At 44.4% G+C, this 18,620-nt stretch overlaps 1 protein-coding gene across 1 annotated transcript in view; it reads left to right on the top strand.

Moving 5' to 3' along the window:
- Positions 1 to 18,620, top strand: part of LOC124606056 (transient receptor potential cation channel subfamily V member 5) — a 339,427-nt gene that overhangs the window by 208,016 nt on the left and 112,791 nt on the right. The window contains exon 4 of the mRNA XM_047138016.1: positions 7,605 to 7,683. Within this exon, the coding sequence (XP_046993972.1) occupies positions 7,605 to 7,683 (79 nt within the window). The remainder of the gene's footprint in view (positions 1 to 7,604; positions 7,684 to 18,620) is intronic.

Below are 18,620 nucleotides of genomic sequence, written 5' to 3'. Positions count from 1 at the left end.
ATGCGTTTCGACTTGTGCCGCGCTGCTGCCCGGAGGCTGCTACAGTCCCTGGTCCTCGCCACCCTCCGCCTCCTTTGGCCTGCTCTGCCCGACCGTGGGACGAAGGTGGATGTACTGGTCACTTGTGGCCCTCAGGCCGCCGCTGCTCCCAGGACAGGGCCGGACTCGAACCTGCGCACTCCTGGATGCTGTGCCGCAACTTGCCGCTAGTGGTGCTTGCCGGATGGCAACACCCACCGCCGTCTCTGGCGCTGTTGCAGCGCTGCTGCGCCTCCTGCAGTGTACGCACCTGGACTCCGGTATGCCAGGTGGGCAGCGAACATGGCCAGTAGACTCGAGTGGAACCGAGCCCCTCTTGAACCTGCTGCAAACCGCTATCACTGCCCTCTTTCAGGCAGACCGTGCTATCTCAAGTTCCAGGCTGTCATTCCGTCCCGCCCCGGTGTTGTGTCCCCGAAGGCGGAATATAGCCTGAACAAGTACATAGAAAACAGAATATAAGCTTATGTAGAATGCTTATAACACTGCTCCCAGGCTGGCCCCTATAAGCGTAGACAGGCACAGGTCTGTCCCGAAGCTCGTCTCACCTGACAAACTCTGTCCCAAGCTAAAATTGCCTATCTGTTTATATTGGTTTCTCCCTCACTTCTGACGTAGTGCCAGAGAGAGACAGAAACTATGGCAGGGATAAATTCAAAACGTCAACCACTTACAAATTGCCACTCTTGGCTCCGGCCTAGTGCCCCGCCTCATACGTCGCAATAACTTATAGTAACACTGCAGTTTTCTGCCTCGTTGTTGCTCCACTCAAAACAAATCATGCGTGCAATACCGCCGTCGTAGCTCTGCTCCCGCGAGTGCCATGTTTACCTTGCCTGGCCCACTGGCTGTCGACTGTTACCACACTCTGCCAGCGGCCCCACATTTCATCGCCCAACCGCGCCTTCATTGAATTTTGATAAAATTTCCCTTTCTCTCGACTAGGACAGACACTAGCGCAGCACGGCAAAGGGTGCAGCTTTGAACTTTTTCTTTGGAGAAGTCTGTGTCGCCTGGCCACCAAGAACTGTTGCATGGCGATTTGATTCACGGATCCAGTTATACGGCTCCCTCCGTGTTAGCGATTTTACGACTGTGACGTATGGGGCCTGAAGATGGCACCAATGTAATGCAGAAACTGGTAGCACATAAGAAGTTCATAAAATAAATTTCTACAAGCTGTTGCTAAATTATTGCATCAAGAAATACATACCATCCGTTGTCCCACGATCCACAACGGATAAACAAAGATCGAATGAGAGTGTCCGCAGGTTCCAGCGTTGCTGCTGTCACAACTGTGTGCCGCTAGCAGGCACGCGGAAGATCGGACAGATTTGTGTGACCTTGTTGCGATGATGACAGAACCCAAGCCCAACGATTCACCGCGCCTTTACTCACTGCCAGGTCACCGTAGACATTCTGCAAATGCCTATGAATATATGCGAAGCTCTGGATTTTCGCCAAAAAGCTCAATGAGAGCTCTCTGCTTGGAACATCCGTTACAGATACCATTTTGAAGGCTACGTAAAGCTACGTATAGCTCCGTTACAGACGCTATTTTGAAGATTACATATATAGCCGACACCTATCGGAACTTCATGAAGCTATAGGGGCTGAAGTGACAATATTCTACGATGTCCCACAAACTGGTTTGATGCGGCCCGCCACGAATTCCTTTCCTGTGCTAACCTCTTCATCTCAGAGTAGCACTTGCAACCTACGTACTCAATTATTTGCTTGACGTATCCCAATCTCTGTCTTCCTCTACAGTTTTTGCCCTCTACAGCTCCCTCTAGTACCATGTCTTAGCAGATGTCCTATCATCCTGTCCCTTCTCCTTATCAGTGTTTTCCACATATTCCTCTCCTCTCCGATTCTGCGTAGAACCTCATCATTCCTTACCTTATCAGTCCACCTAATTTTCAACATTCGTCTATAGCACCACATCTCAAATGCTTCGATTCTCTTCTGTTCCGGTTTTCCTGCAGTCCATGTTTCACTACCATACAATGCTGTACTCCAGACGTACATTCTCAGAAATTTCTTCCTCAAATTAAGGCCGGTATTTGATATTAGTAGACTCCTCTTGGCCAGAAATGCCTTTTTTGCCATAGCGAGTCTGCTTTTGATGTCCTCCTTGCTCCGTCCGTCATTGGTTATTTTACTGCCTAGGTAGCAGAATTCCTTAACTTCATTGACTTCGTGACCATCAATCCTGATGTTAAGTTTCTCGCTGTTCTCATTTCTACTACTTCTCATTACCTTCGTCTTTCTGCGATTTATTCTCAAACCATACTGTGTACTCATTAGACTGTTCATTCCGTTCAGCAGATCATTTAATTCTTCTTCACTTTCACTCAGGATAGCAATGTCATCAGCGAATCGTATCATTGATATCCTTTCACCTTGTATTTTAACTCCACTCCTGAACCTTTCTTTTATTTCCATCATTGCTTCCTCGACGTGCAGATTGAAGAGTAGGGGCGAAAGGCCACAGCCTTGTCTTACACCCTTCTTAATACGAGCACTTCGTTCTTGATCGTCCACTCTTATTATTCCCTCTTGGTTGTTGTACATATTGTATATGACCCGTCTCTCCCTATAGCTTACCCCTACTTCTTTCAGAATCTCGAACAGCTTGCACCATTTTATATTGTCGAACGCTTTTTCCAGGTCGACAAATCCTATGAAAGTGTCTTGATTTTTCTTTAGCCTTGCTTCCATTATTAGCCGTAACGTCAGAATTGCCTCTCTCGTCCCTTTACTTTTCCTAAAGCCAAACTGATCGTCACCTAGCGCATTCTCAATTTTCTTTTCCATTCTTCTGTATATTATTCTTGTAAGCAGCTTCGATGCATGAGCTGTTAAGCTGATTGTGCGATAATTCTCGCACTTGTCAGCTCTTGCCGTCTTCGGAATTGTGTGGATGATGCTCTTCCGAAAGTCAGATGGTATGTCGCCAGACTCATATATTCTACACACCAACGTGTATAGTCGTTTTGTTGCCACTTCTCCCAACGATTTTAGAAATTCTGATGGAATATTATCTATCCCTTCTGCCTTATTTGACCGTAAGTCCTTCAAAGCTCTTTTAAATTCCGATTCTAATATTGGATCCCCTATCTCTTCTAAATCGATTCCTGTTTCTTCTTCTATCACATCAGACAAATCTTCACCCTCATAGAGGCTTTCAATGTATTCTTTCCACCTATCTGCTCTCTCCTCTGCATTTAACAGTGGGATTCCCGTTGCACTCTTAATGTTACCACCGTTGCTTTTAGTGTCACCAAAGGTTGTTTTGACTTTCCTGTATGCTGAGTCTGTCCTTCCGACAGTTATATCTTTTTCGATGTCTTCACATTTTTCCTGCAGCCATTTCGTCTTAGCTTCCCTGCACTTCCTATTTATTTCATTCCTCAGCGACTTGTATTTCTGTATTCCTGATTTTCCCGGAACATGTTTGTACTTCCTCCTTTCATCAATCAACTGAAGTATTTCTTCTGTTACCCATGGTTTCTTCGCAGCTACCTTCTTTGTACCTATGTTTTTCTTCCCAACTTCTGTGATGGCCCTTTTTAGAGATGTCCATTCCTCTTCAACTGTACTGCCTACTGTGCTATTCCTTATTGCTGTATCTATAGCGTAAGAGATCTTCAAACGTATCTCGTCATTCCTTAGTACTTCCGTATCCCACTTCTTTGCGTATTGATTCTTCCTGACTAATGTCTTGAACTTCAGCCTACTCTTCATCACTACTATATTGTGATCTGAGTCTATATCTGCTCCTGGGTACGCCTTACAATCCAGTATCTGATTTCGGAATCTCTGTCTGACCATGATGTAATCTAATTGAAATCTTCCCGTATCTCCCGGCCTTTTCCAAGTATACCTCCTCCTCTTGTGATTCTTGAACAGGGTATTCGCTATTACTAGGTGAAACTTGTTACAGAACTCAATTAGTCTTTCTCCTCTTTCATTCCTCGTCCCAAGCCCATATTCTCCTGTAACCTTTTCTTCTACTCCTTCCCCTACAACTGCATTCCAGTCGCCCATGACTATTAGATTTTCGTCCCCCTTTACATACTGCATTACCCATTTAATATCCTCATACACTTTCTCTATCTGTTCATCTTCAGCTTGCGACGTCGGCATGTATACCTGAACTATCCTTGTCGGTGTTGGTCTGCTGTCGATTCTGATTAGAACAACCCGGTCACAGTAACACACCCTCTGCCCTACCTTCCTATTCATAACGAATCTTACACCTGTTATACCATTTTATGCTGCTGTTGATATTACCCGATACTCATCTCAACAGAAATCCTTGTCTTCTTTCCACTTCACTTCACTGACCCCTACTATATCTAGATTGAGCCTATGCATTTCCCTTTTCAGATTTTCTAGTTTCCCTACCACGTCCAAGCTTCTGACATTCCACGCCCCGACTCGTAGAACGTTATCCTTTCGTTGATTATTCAATCTTTTTCTCATGGTAACCTCCCCCTTGGCAGTCCCCTCCCGGAGATCCGAATGGGGGACTATTCCGGAATCTTATGCCAATGGACAGATCATCATGACACTTCTTCAATTACAGGCCACAAGTCCTGTGGATACATGTTACGTGTCTTTAATGCAGTGGTTTCCATTGCCTTCTGCATCCTCATGTCGTTGATCATTGCTGATTCTTCCGCCTTTAGGGGCAATTTCCCACCCCTCGGACAAGAGAGTGCCCTGAACCTCTATCCGCTCCTCCGCCCTCTTTGACAAGGCCGTTGGCAGATTGAGGCTGACTTCTTATGCCGGAAGTCTTCGGCCGCCAATGCAGATTATTTATCAAAATTTAGACAGTGGCGGGGACCGAAGACGTTTTTGAGTATGAATCAAAGACGCTACCCCTAGACCACGGGTCGCTAGACAACTACTCCCCATAAAAAATCTCCTTTTTCCCTTTCAAGTTCTCCGGGATTTGGCGGTAAATGATCGTGGTCTTTCACAGTCCCGGTAACAAATGGCCTGTAGTCTGCCCAAGGAATGGAGTTTATACAATTTCGAAAATGTAATGTAATCCGTGCTTGTCACCCACTTATATAGTAATGAGACGAGTAATAAATCACAGTTTGGATTTCAAAAGGGCAATTCTACTGAGTCAACTGTGTATCGATATACTGGACACCTAAAAAAGTCTTGAAATTATAAAATATCACCAGTTAGATATTCTGTAACTTATCGAAGGCATTTGATCGTGTGAATCGTAATATTCTAATAAAGAAGTTAAGGTTTTATGAAATATGTATCTCAGTACATGCCTGGTTTGGTTCTTATTTAAGAAGCGGAATGTAGACAGTTAACCTAGGCTGTTCGAGTAACACAAAGAGGGACACCACATAATTTGCAAAGGGAGAATTTACTATGGGAATCCCACAGGGTTCGATCATTGGCCCATTACATTCTTGTTTTGTGTTAATGTTCTACCATTTTGTTTGATCAGGAGGCAAATTTAGTCCGGTGTGCGGGTGATGCAAGCATAGTTGTGCAACAGAGAAAAGAATAATCCACAGAGTATGTAGTAGCTGTGATTAACAATCTATCTGAGTTTGAGAGTAACAAAGAAATTCACAAGTACAACACTAGAAGCAAAAATGATTTGTATAACCCTTTAATGGATGCAACTTGTGTACAGAAAAAGGTAAAATATGCAGCTATAAAACACTTCGGCAGTCTGTCTTACGAAATAAAGTTGGACAGACTGTAGAATTGATTTCAAATGTAGATTTAAAATGTTTCTCCTTAGCATCTCCTCCTGTACCATGGAGGAACCCTTGAAAACGCATTAATTAGTCATTTGCACAAGAAAACCACCTGAAAATGGGTAACATGTAGCCATTTAAATATATCCTTCATTTTTTAAAATATGTGCTCCAGTTTGTTCAATTCCGACATTTCACACATAACGCTTTTATTGAATGTGAACTATGGAGCATATAACTAACTAAGTACCGATAGGCTATTTCGCCTGTAGTTCCATTTTATGCAATTTCCGGGCATGAGTTCATGTGCCCAATTTGTTCCTCAGCATATCCTCAACAACCCCTCGAAGTTTGTCGGTATCGTTTGTTGTATATACGGCATATGCCCAGATTTACATGAATTTCTACCCGGATATTCATGACCTTTGTTATCTGTTCTGGCCAAACGCAGCTAGAAACCCTTGTTATGTTTAATCTGATTTGATCCATTATAAATGGTTCTGAAATCCTGCGACTGTGAAAACAATAGGTTTGTTTACAAATCACTCATCTGCTACCAGTCACGATTTTCTTAATTTTATTTTTCGCACGACGCGTTCCGGGAAATGATTCCCATTTGTAAGTGCGTTTTTTGTGTTTGTTATGTCATTCCTATGTGATGTTGTCGATGTGTGAGATTCTGCTTCATTGAATTTTATAGGTGATATGTAGATGACACACTATTGTTAGTGAAAGGGGATACCAAAAACATTACAGACATTCTAAATTACTTCAATAACCTGCATGAGGAAACCAAATTTACAGTGGAACATGAGCAAAATAAAAGCATCAACTTTCTAGACCCAAATATTACAAGACACAGCAACACATGCACATTCAAAATTCATAGGAAAAACACAATGACTGACACCACAGTCCCTGCAACTTCATGTCACCCAAATATCCAGAAACAGGCAGCATACAGGTCAATGCTACATAGGGGAACTAAAATACCTTTGAACCAAGAAAACATGCAACAAGAAATAAACACAGTGAAAAAGATTGCAGTTGCCAATGGGTACAATGCTTCCATGGTTGACACAATCCTAGACTAAGTGAAGAAAGACCCAGGTGCAAACGGCACCACAGAAGAAAAAGAGAAAAACATATGTATATCTAGTATCCCATACATTGGCAATGTATCACAGAAGCTTGCAAATATTTTCTGAAATCACAAAGTAAAAGTTGGTTTTTCTACATCTAATATAAGTAAATTATGATCCAAATTGTTAAGGTAAATAACCTCTGTGCAAAAGCACATCACACTTTGTGGAGGACCTATAAAGTCATCTCTGTTGACTACTTGTAGGAAAATCTGTGTAACTGTTTTGTTTGTGCAAAATGTTATCGAGGTTTAATAGTGTACAACAAGTTGTGTGTGACGTTGTGTGTGCGTGAGACTCAAATGGACCATAAGGAAGCTGAAGTGCAAATTCTTCTAAATTTCGCCACTAACTTCACAAAAAAAGATTCACAACCGATTAAAAATCGCGTGTTTTCTTATATATTGCAGTAGAGTCAACGAAATGAAGCAGAATCGCACACATCGGCAACATCACATAGGAATGACATAACAAACACAAAAAACGCACTTGAAAATGGGTATCATTTCCCGAAACGCGTCGTGCGAAAAATAAAATTAAAAAAATCGTGACTGGTAGCAGATGAGTTATTTATAAACAAACCTATTATTTAATCTGGTTATCGTGTATATCAAAAAATACGCACTTTCATGTTCCCTCTTCCAGTAATGATTAACTGAAAAAACTGGTATTTCAGTTACCACCACTTCGTTCACTGGAGAACCCAGACGATTTTGACATCGATGATCTGCCAATTCCTGACGAGAGTAAGCTAGGTGAGTTTACGAGAACAGGGTGAGTACAATTATCGTTAGCATTCTCTTGTCTTCCCAATTAGAAATCGTTTTCTCAATCACTAGAAATATCATTTTAGTCATTTTTCGTATGTGTTTCAATGATCTTTGACCATTCCATGATATATCCTTCATACAATACTTGCTTTTCGTAACTTCATAAAGGCATCAGCTACAAACACCATTCTGTTGCCTCTATAAGGCATCGCAAAATTGTTTCCCATCTCTGTAGAGGCGATTAAATGGCGCAGTTATTTTTTTTTATGCTCAGAAATCAATTATCTCCCTAGTTTTCATCATAGTCATTGATACAGTGTACTTATAGATTGAAGCTAAGAGTAATCACTCTCTTCAACATTACTACCACCATTAGATAGCGATTCAGCAAAGTAAATAAGGAAGATTGAGCACATGTTAGATACCTAAACATTCAATATAATGTTAATCAGTACCTCAAAAAAATTATAAAAGGTCTTGATGAAATTGTCTTAAATGTTCAAATATTAAATATATTTGTATTTCATAAAATAGTTTAAATTGTCAACTCTTATATGAATATTTCGCATTTTGTTCTAACTGCAAAACAATAATTTCATTTTCATTAAACAGTTCCAGTAGTTCACAATAATGTTCATCAAAATAAATCATTTCTCTTTCAAACCTGTTTTATAGTTTCCACAGTACTCATTTTCATGCTCATTATGTTTTCAAAGGAATTAAGGCAGCCATTAATAAGTTGCTTATTATTTCTTTAAAATGCTACTATTCCACAAAACTCCAAGCAAAGCAAATCTGAATATTTGTCTGTCGCATAAAAAAATAAGTTTTGTGACCCCAAACATGATATTCAAAATAGTCAATATCAAATTAATAACAATGACATTAAGTAAACATCTACTTTAACTGGATCTACAGCCGGCCGATGTGACCGAGCGGTTCTAGGCGCTTCAGTACGGAACAGCGCTGTTACTACGGTCGCAGGTTCGAATCCTGCCTCGGGCATTGATGTGTCTGATGTCCTTAGGTTAGTTAGATTTAAGTAGTTCTAAGTCTAGGCGACTGATGACCTCAGATGTTAAGTCCCATAGAGCTCAGTGCTCAGAGCCATTTGAACCATTTGAACTGAATCTACTGTTCACAAAACGCTTATCGTGACCTAATGCTAAACATCAAAACTCTTGGACAACTTGATGTAAAATGAAGATATACAGCTCTCATTCTATTGTGCATATATATACAGCGTGAGTCTCCTAACGTTACCGCTGGATATATTTCGTAAACCACATCAAATAATGACGAACCGATTCCACAGACCGAACGTGAGGAGAGATGTAATTGTTTAATACAAACCATACAAAAATGCACGGAAGTATGTTTTTAACACAAACCTACGTTTTTTAAAATGGAACCACGTTAGTTTTGTTTGCACATCTGAACATATAAACAAATACGTAATCAGTGCCGTTTGTTGCATTGTAAAATGTTAATTACATCCGGTGATATTGTAACCTAAAGTTGACGCTTGAAACCTCCGACGTTCAGTTGCGTGTTGTAACAAACACGGGCCACGGTCTGCGAGCAGCATCTGCAGGGACATGTTTACGATGACGACCGTGTTTACGAGTGTGGCTGTAGTGCACTGTTGTGGTTTGGTCTAGCTGTCGCAGTGTCCGCATGTAGCGCTTGCTGCTATTGTTATTCTGCATTCGTCTCCGCACGCAGACCAACTGTAGTACACCGTGTTACCAGACATCTGTGATAGTGTAGTGTTGTAGGAATTGTGACCATGGTGTATTCGAACTCTGAAAAGGCGGAGATGATACACATCTATGGCGAGTGTCGACGAAATGCAGCTGAAGCCTGCAGGGTGTATGCAGAACGGTACCCGGACAGAGAGCATCCAACGTGCCGCACATTGCAAAACATCTACCGCCAACTGTATGCAACAGGTATGGTCGTAGCACGCAAACGGGTCCGTAACAGGCCCCTCACAGGAGAAGTGGGTGCAGTTGGTGTGTTAGCTGCTGTTGCCATGAATCCACACATGAGTACACGGGACATTGCGACAGCCGGTGTCATGCGCATACTGCATCGTCACCGCTTTCATCCGTTTCATGTGTCGCTACATCAGCAATTACATGGTGATGACTTTAATCATCGAGTGCAATTCTGTCAATGGGCATTAACAGAGAATGCGTTGCAGTTCTACCTGTTTACCGATGAAGTGGGATTCACAAACCATGGAACATGCATTACTGGTCCGTGGACAATCCTCGCTGGCTCAGACAGGTAGGGCGACAGCGACCGTGGATTGTAAATGTATGGTGCGGAATCATTGGCGACCACCTCATTGGTCCTCACTTCATTGCAGGGGCCCAAACAGCTGCAACATACATCGCGTTGCTACAGAATGATCTGCCAACGTTGCTCAAAAATGTCCCATTGGAACGCGTCGACGTATGTGGTATCAGCATGATGGTGCACCTGCACATTCCGCAATTAACACTAGGCTGACCCTTGACAGGATGTTCGACGGGCGTTTCATAGAACGTGAAGGACGCATAAATTGGCCAGCCCGTTCTCCTGATCTTACACCTCTGGACTTCTTTCTGTGGGGTACGTTAAAGGAGAATGTGTACCGTGATGTGCCTACAACCCCAGAGGATATGAAACAACGTATTTTGGCACCCTGCGGCGACATTACACCAGATGTACTGCGGCGTGTACGACATTCATTACGCCAGAGATTACAATTGTGTGCAACAAATGATGGCCACCACATTTAACATCTATTGGCCTGACATGTCGGGACACACTCTATTCCACTCTGTAATTGAAAACGGAAACCACGTGTGTACGTGTACCTCACCCCTCATGGTAATGTACATGTGCGTCAGTGAAAAAGACCAATAAAAAGGTGTTAGCATGTGGACGTAATGTGCTGTTCCAGTCTCTTCTGTACCTAAGGTCCATCACCGTTCCCTTTGGATCCCTACGTAATTCGGTGCTCTCCGATACACACGATCGAACAGCGGAGGAGTGGTACTCAAGCGTCAACTTTAGGTTACAATATCTCCGGATGTAATTAACATTTTACAATGCAACAAACGGCACTGATTACGTATTTGTTTATATGTTCAGATGTGCTAACAAAACTAACGGGGTTCCATTTAAAAAAACGTAGGTTTGTGTTAAAAAACATACTTCCGTGCATTTTTTTATGGTTTGTATTAACCAATTACACTAGCCCCTCTCCTCGCGTTCGGTCTGTGGAATCGATTCGTCAGTATTTGATGTGGTTTACGAAATATATCCAGCGGTAATGTTAGGTGACTCACCCTGTATATGGTGACAGACCTTGGAATCCTGCACAAGGTTCAAGATATGGTAGGCGTTTATCCTTCTTACGCAAGGTATAACTCGGTCTCCTCACAAACAACGAACGTTCAAATGCTATTACTCAGTGAGAAACCCGCTACATAATCATTTCTTATAGACAGAATACACTTCGTGCGGTTGCGCTGAAATGCTAACTATTTGCGTATCCAAGGATGTTGACGCCTGCTGCTTGCCACCTTCGTGACGTTGCAACTGAGCAGCGGTACAAGTTACATTGTATACTGAAATACGTATAACCTACAAATGTTACTACTGTGTCCACAGTACCTGCCTCGTTTCTACTGAGGCTGCAGTCTGTGTGGGAGTCGAAGTTGGATTTTAGCGTGTCGGCAAAAAAACACAGTTCTGTAAATTGTATTGAACTGGCGGATACACTCCAAATAGTGAGATCTTCACTCTGCAGCGGAGTGTGCGCTGATATGAAACTTCCTGGCAGATTAAAACTGTGTGCCGGACCGAGACTCGAACTCGGGACCTTTGCCTATAGCGGGCAAGTGCTCTGCAGTATGAGCTCTTGCCCGCGAAAGGTCCGGCACACAATTTTAATCTGCCAGGAAGTTTCGCTCCAAGCCATGGTTGCAACGCAGTGAAAGGAGGCCTCGGATCTCCACCAGCTAAAGGAAAGTACCCTAAAACGGACTTCTCTAAAGCAGACCCCTAGCCTCTTGGCTTTACACTCTCCTGAACTCTCGTGGGACCAAGTTTAAATAGCAGTTTACGCTTATTTTAACTGAGTGCACGTGACGCCCTCTTCAGTTGTTACTTGTCAGTTCATCATTACACGTTTTGATTATGAAGAAAGTTTCAACATTGTGTTACATTTATCGTTATTTCTCCTAGATTTCGGCAGGATAGTCTTTCAGCCTGTATCTATTTTTCAGTAGTAAGGTTTAAGGTTGACCAGGCGATCCTGGTGAAACTTTCGCAGTTTTATAGTTTTAAATAATGACAGTATTTGGAATAATTGTAGTCGTTCGGGTAAGGGTAGTTGTGGCGATAAAGAGAAAACCTGTTTACAAATGAGCCGAACGATGTGACATAACAATCATCACTGTGTACACATGTCCATTGTGTTTTGAATTCGAAATGTTTGTCCCAGCTTGTACAACGGGTAGACATCAGAGACTATAAGTAGAAACACATAACTTACAGCTTTAACTCGACAATCATTTTCGATTACGGTGAGCACGTCATGCTTAATAACAAGAGGTAAATCACAATTCAAGACGACAATGACAAATATGTTTGTCGTTGCGGAAATTACGTTCGTTTATACACTGAAGCTCGAAAGAAACTGTTATAGGCATATGTATTCAAATACAGAGATATGTAAACAGGCAGAATACGGCGCTGCGGTCGTCAACGCCTATATAAGACAAGTGCCTAGCGCAGATATTAGATCGGTTAGTGCTGCTACAATGGCAGTTATCAAGATTTAAGTGAGTTAGTCGGCGCACGAGCGATGGGACACAGCATCTCCAAGGTAGCGATGAGGTGGGGATTTTTCCGTACGATCATTTCGCGAGTGTACCGGTAAATACGGTAAAACATCAAATCCCCGACATCGCTGCGGCCAGAAAAAGATCCTGCAACAACGGGACCAACGACGACTGAAGACAATCGCTCTACGTGGTAGAAGTGCAACCCTTCCGCAAATTGTTGCAGATTTCAATGCTGGGCCGTCAACGAGTGTCAGCGTGCGAATCATTCAACGAAAGACCATCATATGGACTTTCGGAGCCGAAAGTGATGACTTCACAACACAAAGCATTAGGTCTCGCCTGGGCCCATCAACACCGACGTTGGACTGTTGGTAACTAGGAACATGTTGACTGATCTGACGAGTCTCGTTTCTAATTGTATCGAGCAGATGGACATGTACGGGTATGGAGACAACCACATGAATACATGAACCCTACATGTGAACTGTTCAGACTGGTGGAGGCTCTGTAATAGTGTGGGACGTGTGCAGTTGGAGTGATACGGGACCCCTGATACGTGTACATACGACTCGGACAGATGACACGTGCCTAAGTATCCTGTCTGATCACCTGCATCCATTCATGTCCATTGTACATTCCGAGGGACTTGGGCAGTTCCAGCAAGGCAATGCGACACCCCACACGCCCAGAATTGCTACAGAGGGAAATTAGAATTATATATTAATACCTTCAGCTACTGATGGGAATTGATATACACTCCTGGAAATTGAAATAAGAACACCGTGAATTCATTGTCCCAGGAAGGGGAAACTTTATTGACACATTCCTGGGGTCAGATACATCACATGATCACACTGACAGAACCACAGGCACATAGACACAGGCAACACAGCATGCACAATGTCGGCACTAGTACAGTGTATATCCACCTTTCGCAGCAATGCAGGCTGCTATTCTCCCATGGAGACGATCGTAGAGATGCTGGATGTAGTCCTGTGGAACGGCTTGCCATGCCATTTCCACCTGGCGCCTCAGTTGGACCAGCGTTCGTGCTGGACGTGCAGACCGCGTGAGACGACGCTTCATCCAGTCCCAAACATGCTCAATGGGGGACAGATCCGGAGATCTTGCTGGCCAGGGTAGTTGACTTACACATTCTAGAGCACGTTGGGTGGCACGGGATACATGCGGACGTGCATTGTCCTGTTGGAACAGCAAGTTCCCTTGCCGGTCTAGGAATGGTAGAACGATGGGTTCGATGACGGTTTGGATGTACCGTGCACTATTCAGTGTCCCCTCGACGATCACCAGTGGTGTACGGCCAGTGTAGGAGATCGCTCCCCACACCATGATGCCGGGTGTTGGCCCTGTGTGCCTTGGTCGTATGCAGTCCTGATTGTGGCGCTCACCTGCACGGCGCCAAACACGCATACGACCATCATTGGCACCAAGGCAGAAGCGACTCTCATCGCTGAAGACGACACGTCTCCATTCGTCCCTCCATTCACGCCTGTCGCGACACCACTGGAGGCGGGCTGCACGATGTTGGGGCGTGAGCGGAAGACGGCCTAACGGTGTGCGGGACCGTAGCCCAGCTTCATGGAGACGGTTGCGAATGGTCCTCGCCGATACCCCAGGAGCAACAGTGTCCCTAATTTGCTGGCAAGTGGCGGTGCGGTCCCCTACGGCACTGCGTAGGATCCTACGGTCTTGGCGTGCATCCGTGCGTCGCTGCGGTCCGGTCCCAGGTCGACGGGCACGTGCACCTTCCGCCGACCACTGGCGACGACATCGATGTACTGTGGAGACCTCACGCCCCACGTGTTGAGCAATTCGGCGGTACGTCCACCCGGCCTCCCGCATGCCCACTACACGCCCTCGCTCAAAGTCCGTCAACTGCGCATACGGTTCACGTCCACGCTGTCGCGGCATGCTACCAGTGTTAAAGACTGCGATGGAGCTCCGTATGCCACGGCAAACTGGCTGACACTGACGGCGGCGGTGCACAAATGCTGCGCAGCTAGCGCCATTCGACGGCCAACACCGCGGTTCCTGGTGTGTCCGCTGTGCCGTGCGTGTGATCATTGCTTGTACAGCCCTCTCGCAGTGTCCGGAGCAAGTATGGTGGGTCTGACACACCGGTGTCAATGTGTTCTTTTTTCCATTTCCAGGAGTTTATATCAACGGGGACAGGTGAAAATGTGTGCCCCGACCGGAACCCGGGATCTCCTGCTTACATGGCAGACGCTCTATCCATCTGAGCCACGGAGGGCACATAGGATAGTGCGACTGCAGTGACTATCTCGCGCACGCCTCCCGCGAGACCCACATTCTCACCTTGTATGTTCACACACTACATTCGCAGTGTCCCACCGCAACACACTCATTACTCGTGGAAGACATTCTTACCAAGTCCCGTAAGAGTTCGCGGAATATGTGTGCATCTGCACAGAAGAAGAAGGTCATGGTCGGTATTGCCAGAACTATATGCTTATATGGATATAGTGTCTGTTCTTTCGGACATGTCCGAAATACATTACTACAAACTGTCAACCAAATCTGAAATCTCACTGCCTATCCCGTCAATACTCCACTGGCTCCCGGAAAGGCTTGGACTCTGTGCCGTGAGTAAAAGCACCTTCATTCCCGCCCTCTACAACGAGCAAGTCCAGCCATTGCTTGTCGCTGGAATCGCAGAGGTCTTCTGGAGTGCGGCGGTCTGTCGGCAGCTCCGCCGCACACTGTGGATACGTTGGCAAGAGACGAGAGTTAATCTGCGGACAGCTACCGAGACTGGACAACAAGGGAACAACAGTGATGGATGTGAGCGGTACGGGACAGCTACAAACAAGTTCGCGTGGGCAGTGCGGCTGTCACGTGGAGTCCAGGTCTGAACTAGCAGCTAACAGATGTCAACCCCCGGACACAGCGTTCTGTTCCGAGGCGGCGGATTGTAACTGTTGTCTTGGCGGTGCTTGATGAAAGCGTCTGTTGGGCAGTCCCTTACATCCTAGTCCTGATTCACGTTCATGCTGCGCTAGCAATTAGAGAGTTCAGCGTTTCCCTGTCCTCTATTGTCCTAAAGGTAGTACTGCTGGAAGGCCTAAGTGGTTTGCCTGAAATACAGTGTGACTCAAAAGAACGGGAAATTTTGGAATGGAGATTGATGGATGAGCGCAGTTAGTTTGCATATATTTATCTGTGTTTATAGCACAAGTTATGTCATTATTGAATGTCACAAGCATTTTTATTTCTTAAATATCACATCCGATAGATGAGCTGACCCTCGGCGCATATCTTCCTACAGCCTGAGGGGAGCGTTTTGCATGGCTCGACCTAACAGTTCAATGGTAATCTTGAAGACTTCCGCTCGTATTCTTGCTTTGAGTTCTTCGGTGGTAGCAGGTCGAGTACGATAAACCGCGCTCGTAAGGTGGCTCCGCAAGAAAAAAATCACACGCTGTCAGGTAATGCGATAATGGGGGCCGTGCAAAGTCATGATTACCAAACAATCGTCGCACAGTCCCCGTCGTATGAGCCGTTTTTGCTGCGTCGTGTTGAAACCAACTGTTGTCAGTAAAATGGGGCAGCCGCGCGCGATTAGCCGAGCGGTCTGAGGCGCTGCAGTCATGGACTGTGCGGCTGGTCCCGGCGGAGGTTCGAGTCCACCCTCGGGCATGGGTGTGTGTCTTTGTCATTAGGATAATTTAGGTTAAGGTAGTGTGTAAGCTTAGGGACTGATTACCTTAGCAGTTAAGTCCCATAAGATTTCACACACATTTGAAAATTTAAAATGGGGCAGTTCCGCGCTACTAAATTTTCCACCATGGAAACATACCGAACAGACGTTGCAGTGGTTGCGCACTCATCATCCTGAATAAAGCAAGGTCCTCTAACGCCACTCGATGACATGGTACACCATACAGTAATCTTGTTGCTGTGCAATGGACACTCGTGTAGCTGACAAAGCCGCTGAGGTGGAAGTGAACTTCGTTCGATATCTACAGATTATTAATGAAATTGTCGTCACTTTTGCTAACATGCGTTCAGCATATTGTCTATGCATTAGCATATCGTTAGGTTAAGGACTCTGCGTTACGTCGAAGAGAGCGCTGTGGTCTTCTTACGAAAGCAGTTCACACAGCCTCGATATTGTCTGCCGTACGATTGGTTCGGGGTCTCCCTGCAGATTGCTTTTACAGTGCAGGGCCAGTTGTTTCAAAATTGCTGACACAAGCGCAAACCGCATGCACTGAGGGAACACGACCGTCCTGTCCGATGTTGAAATGACACCACAGACGGGCGGGGTAACCGTGCGGTCACAGGCATCTCGTCACGGTCCAAGCAGTTCCTCCCGTCGGAGGTTCGAGTCCTCCCTCGGGCATGGGTGTGTGTGTGTCGTCCTTAGCGTAAGTTATTTTAAGTTAGATTAAATAATGTGTAAGCTTAGGGACCGATGACCTTAGCAGTTTGGTCCCGTAATACCTTACCACAAATTTCCAAAAAAAAATTTTGACACCGAAACTGCCGACGCGCGACCTCCACCTTCCCATTCTTGTAAAAGGCTTTTACCGCAGAGGCTGCACCGCCGCACAACGTTCCATTGCCCCGTGTTTACTGTTTACTAAATAGCAAGACAGTGAGAGCAGAATTCTATGTCATTCGCCGCCACCTACCCCGCAGCGTTACAACAGGTTCCAAAATTTCACATTCTTTTGCGTCACCCTGTGTATTTTAGCTTTTGAAAATTTGTGTCAATTACACCCTAGAGGTGTGCGCTTATACGTTGTGTTTAAATGGGTGGTCTTCTTATATGTAATCATTTCGCCTAATGTTTGATTTTAATGGAGCTGCATAACTTGTCTATATTCCAGCATAGTGTAGGCCTTTTTCTGTGTTTTTTAAGTTGTTTGTTTTGTGCTGCCTTAGTCTGATTAGAACATTAGCTTTAGGTGCTTCTTGTCTCAGTTCTTATTTAAGTCTTGTTTGTGAATTGTATCCTAACCTTATGGTCAACTACGCCATTCCATTATTGTTATTTCCAGCCTGTATAGTTAGTTAGTTGTAGGCTTGCTGATTTACTTTATGCTCTTCTCTTATCTTACAGTTTATTTAACTTTAGAACCAGGAATTTTGAGAGTTGCCGTTTTATGTTACATATTAAGCTGATGTGTATTTGTTCGAGTACAAGTAATATTTCCTGATGTGTTTATTATGCTCATGTGCACTGTTTTGTTGAACTATGTTATTAATTAATATTTTTATACTTGGTAAGTATTTATGCACACACAGCCACCTACCATTTCCCACTCCCATCGAATTCCTGCGGCACAACCCTACTCTTTGACCGTACATATCATGCCAGTCTTTTGTAATAATTGACACTATATTAAGTGATTCATAACTTTATTTTTAAATGTTACCATCCTATTATTTTCATTTTCATTACTACATCCTTACGATAAGACACCATTTATGCTTATACAAATTCCTGTTTAACAATTTATTTATCAAAAAATATATAACGAAGTTGTAAATCAGAGTGTAGGATTGCTCCACCAGTGCCACGTCAGGTAAATAAAGACGCCCACCAAACTGTGGTGCCGTGTGCAAACGACACTCAAGCTTTATTGTCATAGGCACCAATCAACACTTTCTACCGACGGCATCTGCCTGCTATGGCACGCAATATGCTTTCATTGATAACGAACTGTTGTTGGTTGCAAGCTCGAGAACTGTTACAAAGTTAAATGCTACCTAATACTACAGTCCGTTTATTCTGTACAGGAGTCCCTTGCACTAGTTGACGGCCTTCCACTGTAACATGGCATCTACTTTTACAATATCACCCCCCACCCCAAGAAATAATCGCACACAGTCAGGTCCGGTGACCTTGGAGGCTAGTAATGTAAGGCGAAATCATTTGGTCCAGTGCGACCGATCCATCGTTCAATAACTCTTTGATTTAAAAATTCCCGCACTTCCAGATGCCAGTGTGGCGGTGTCCCATCCTGTTGGTAAATGAAGTCGTTCGAATCAGTCTCCAGCCTCCAGTCTGAGCTGCACGGCGAACGAATT

The sequence above is a fragment of the Schistocerca americana genome, chromosome 3 (genome assembly GCF_021461395.2).
Source record: "Schistocerca americana isolate TAMUIC-IGC-003095 chromosome 3, iqSchAmer2.1, whole genome shotgun sequence".
NCBI classification, from domain to species: Eukaryota; Metazoa; Arthropoda; class Insecta; order Orthoptera; family Acrididae; genus Schistocerca; species Schistocerca americana.
Note: the sequence above shows the minus strand (reverse complement) of the source record. Positions and strands in the feature narration are given on the sequence as shown.